General features: G+C 55.8%; 1 protein-coding gene across 2 annotated transcripts in view; it reads left to right on the top strand.

The window, feature by feature from the left end:
• The first annotated feature begins 85 nt into the window (after positions 1 to 85).
• LOC122561070 (5-hydroxytryptamine receptor 7) overlaps positions 86 to 2,040 on the top strand; it is a 48,911-nt gene continuing 46,956 nt past the window's right edge. For both annotated transcript variants that reach the window (XM_043712437.1, XM_043712436.1), the window contains exon 1: positions 86 to 1,876. In XM_043712437.1, coding sequence (XP_043568372.1) covers positions 1,359 to 1,876 — 518 coding nt within the window. In that variant the 5' untranslated portion in view covers positions 86 to 1,358. The remainder of the gene's footprint in view (positions 1,877 to 2,040) is intronic.

Here is a 2,040-nt window from a genome sequence, read left to right on the forward strand (position 1 = left end):
CTCTGACCAATAAAGCATACCAAACGCCTTCTTCACTATTCTATCTACCTGTGACTCCACTTTCAAGGAGCTATGAACCTGCACTCTGAGGTCTCTTTGTTCAGCAACACTCCCTAGGACCTGACCATTAAGTGTATAAGTCCTGCTAGCAAACTCAGCCATGATTGAGGGATAATCCTCTTGTCTCCGAGTCAATATTGACCAAGTCTGGGCTGACGCTCTGCTGCAGGACCGGAGTGCGGTACTGTTGTAAGAACCACCTTTTGGGTGAAAAATGACAATGGCGCCGGAATTCTCTTCTGACGGGTTTAAGGTCACTAAAACAGACCAAATGCACATTACCCCAATTGTGGGATCTTGCCCGTGCTCAGATTGGTTGGTGTGCTTCCTCCAACACAACAATGACTTCAATGGCACACTGGGACCTCTCGAGGTCATGGAAGCCACTGAGGTTTCTTCCTACACTTTCCATCCGACCTAGTGAGCATAAGGAAGTTTTCTGCTCTTCGGCAAAGTGAAAAGGCAAACCCAGAATGAAATGGCTACATCGAATAAATCAACGCAAATGGAATTAAACTTCAAAAACGGTGCATTAAATAACGCTGAAAATGCTCGGTCTGATCTGTGCGTTGCCAGTGTGTCTCTGAGGATAGTCCTGAGTCCAAATATGGCAAGGAGTGGCATTGGGGAAGGCAGCCTGACTCCCAGGAGCGAGCGGAATCAATCAGCTGCTGATTAACCTGCAGAGACACCACCGAATGACAGCTCCATCATTGCTCACCCCCTTGTTTCCTGCCACGTCAGGGCTGCTGCTACTGTGTGTGTTTCACACTCGCGTATAAAAAGCCCCTGAAAGTGTGAGAGCGAGCTGAGATCTCCAACTGGCTCCAGGCAAGGAAGAAAGTTCCGGGGTGATTTCAGGACTTGCCGGTGGGCTGGAGACGGCAGGGCGGCTGGGAAGATGGGCTGTGTGTGTTTTTGGATGGACTGGGAGCGGAGGCCATCCCCGAGTGACCTCACCCGGGGAGAGTTAAGCGGCGAGTTTGGGATCTGACTGTGCTGGCCAGTTGCTGAGTCTGTTGCTTAGCTCCGGGAGGAGAATATGTTGATGCATGTGGGAGTGTGCTGCCTAAGGTTGCAGCCTGGCTTGTTTGCTAAACGGCCCGCTCACCCTCTGGACCTTTGGAGAGAATTTGCAGCGACCCGGGCAGCTGGGGGGGCTCGACCTCTTGGATAGCCCCAGCTAGAGGGGCCGAAAGCTCTCGGACGGCCGGCCGGGACCTCTCCAGCAGCGAGGGGAGGGAGAGGCGGAGAGGGACAGTGTTGGTTTCAGTCGGAGCTGGGAGAGCGCAGCCCCGATGCTGTGGGTAATGTCCGAGTTAACGATGGAGATGAACGACAGCGTGTTGAGTCATCTCCGGCGCCCGGGCACCCTCGCCAAGCCGCTGATGAGGAGCAGCTCTCCGGACCCCCAGGTTAGCCCGTGTCCCAGCCCGGCTGCCCCCTCCAGCTCTCCCCAGGCTAACAGCACTACCGACTGCGGCCAGCAGATCCTGCAGCCGTACGGAGACACTGAGAAGGTGATCATTGGGGCCATTCTGTCCATCATCACCCTGCTGACCGTGTCCGGCAACTGCCTGGTCATGATCTCCGTCTGCTTCGTGAAGAAGCTCCGGCAGCCTTCCAACTACCTGATCGTCTCGCTGGCCCTGGCCGACCTCTCGGTGGCGGTGGCCGTGATGCCGTTTGTCATCGTCACCGACCTGATCGGCGGCCAATGGATCTTCGGGCAGCTCTTCTGCAATGTCTTCATCGCCATGGACGTGATGTGCTGCACCGCTTCCATCATGACCCTGTGTGTGATCAGCATCGACAGGTGAGCTCAGCCACAGGCCCGCACCTACCTGCCTCCCCCTCACTCCCTCACTCCCCTCACTACTCCCCTCACCACCCTCACTACTCCCCTCACCACCCTCACTACTCCCCTCACCACCCTCATTACTCCCCTCACCACCCTCATTACTCCCCTCACCACCCTCA

This window comes from Chiloscyllium plagiosum, chromosome 22 (genome assembly GCF_004010195.1).
Source record: "Chiloscyllium plagiosum isolate BGI_BamShark_2017 chromosome 22, ASM401019v2, whole genome shotgun sequence".
Taxonomy (NCBI): domain Eukaryota; kingdom Metazoa; phylum Chordata; class Chondrichthyes; order Orectolobiformes; family Hemiscylliidae; genus Chiloscyllium; species Chiloscyllium plagiosum.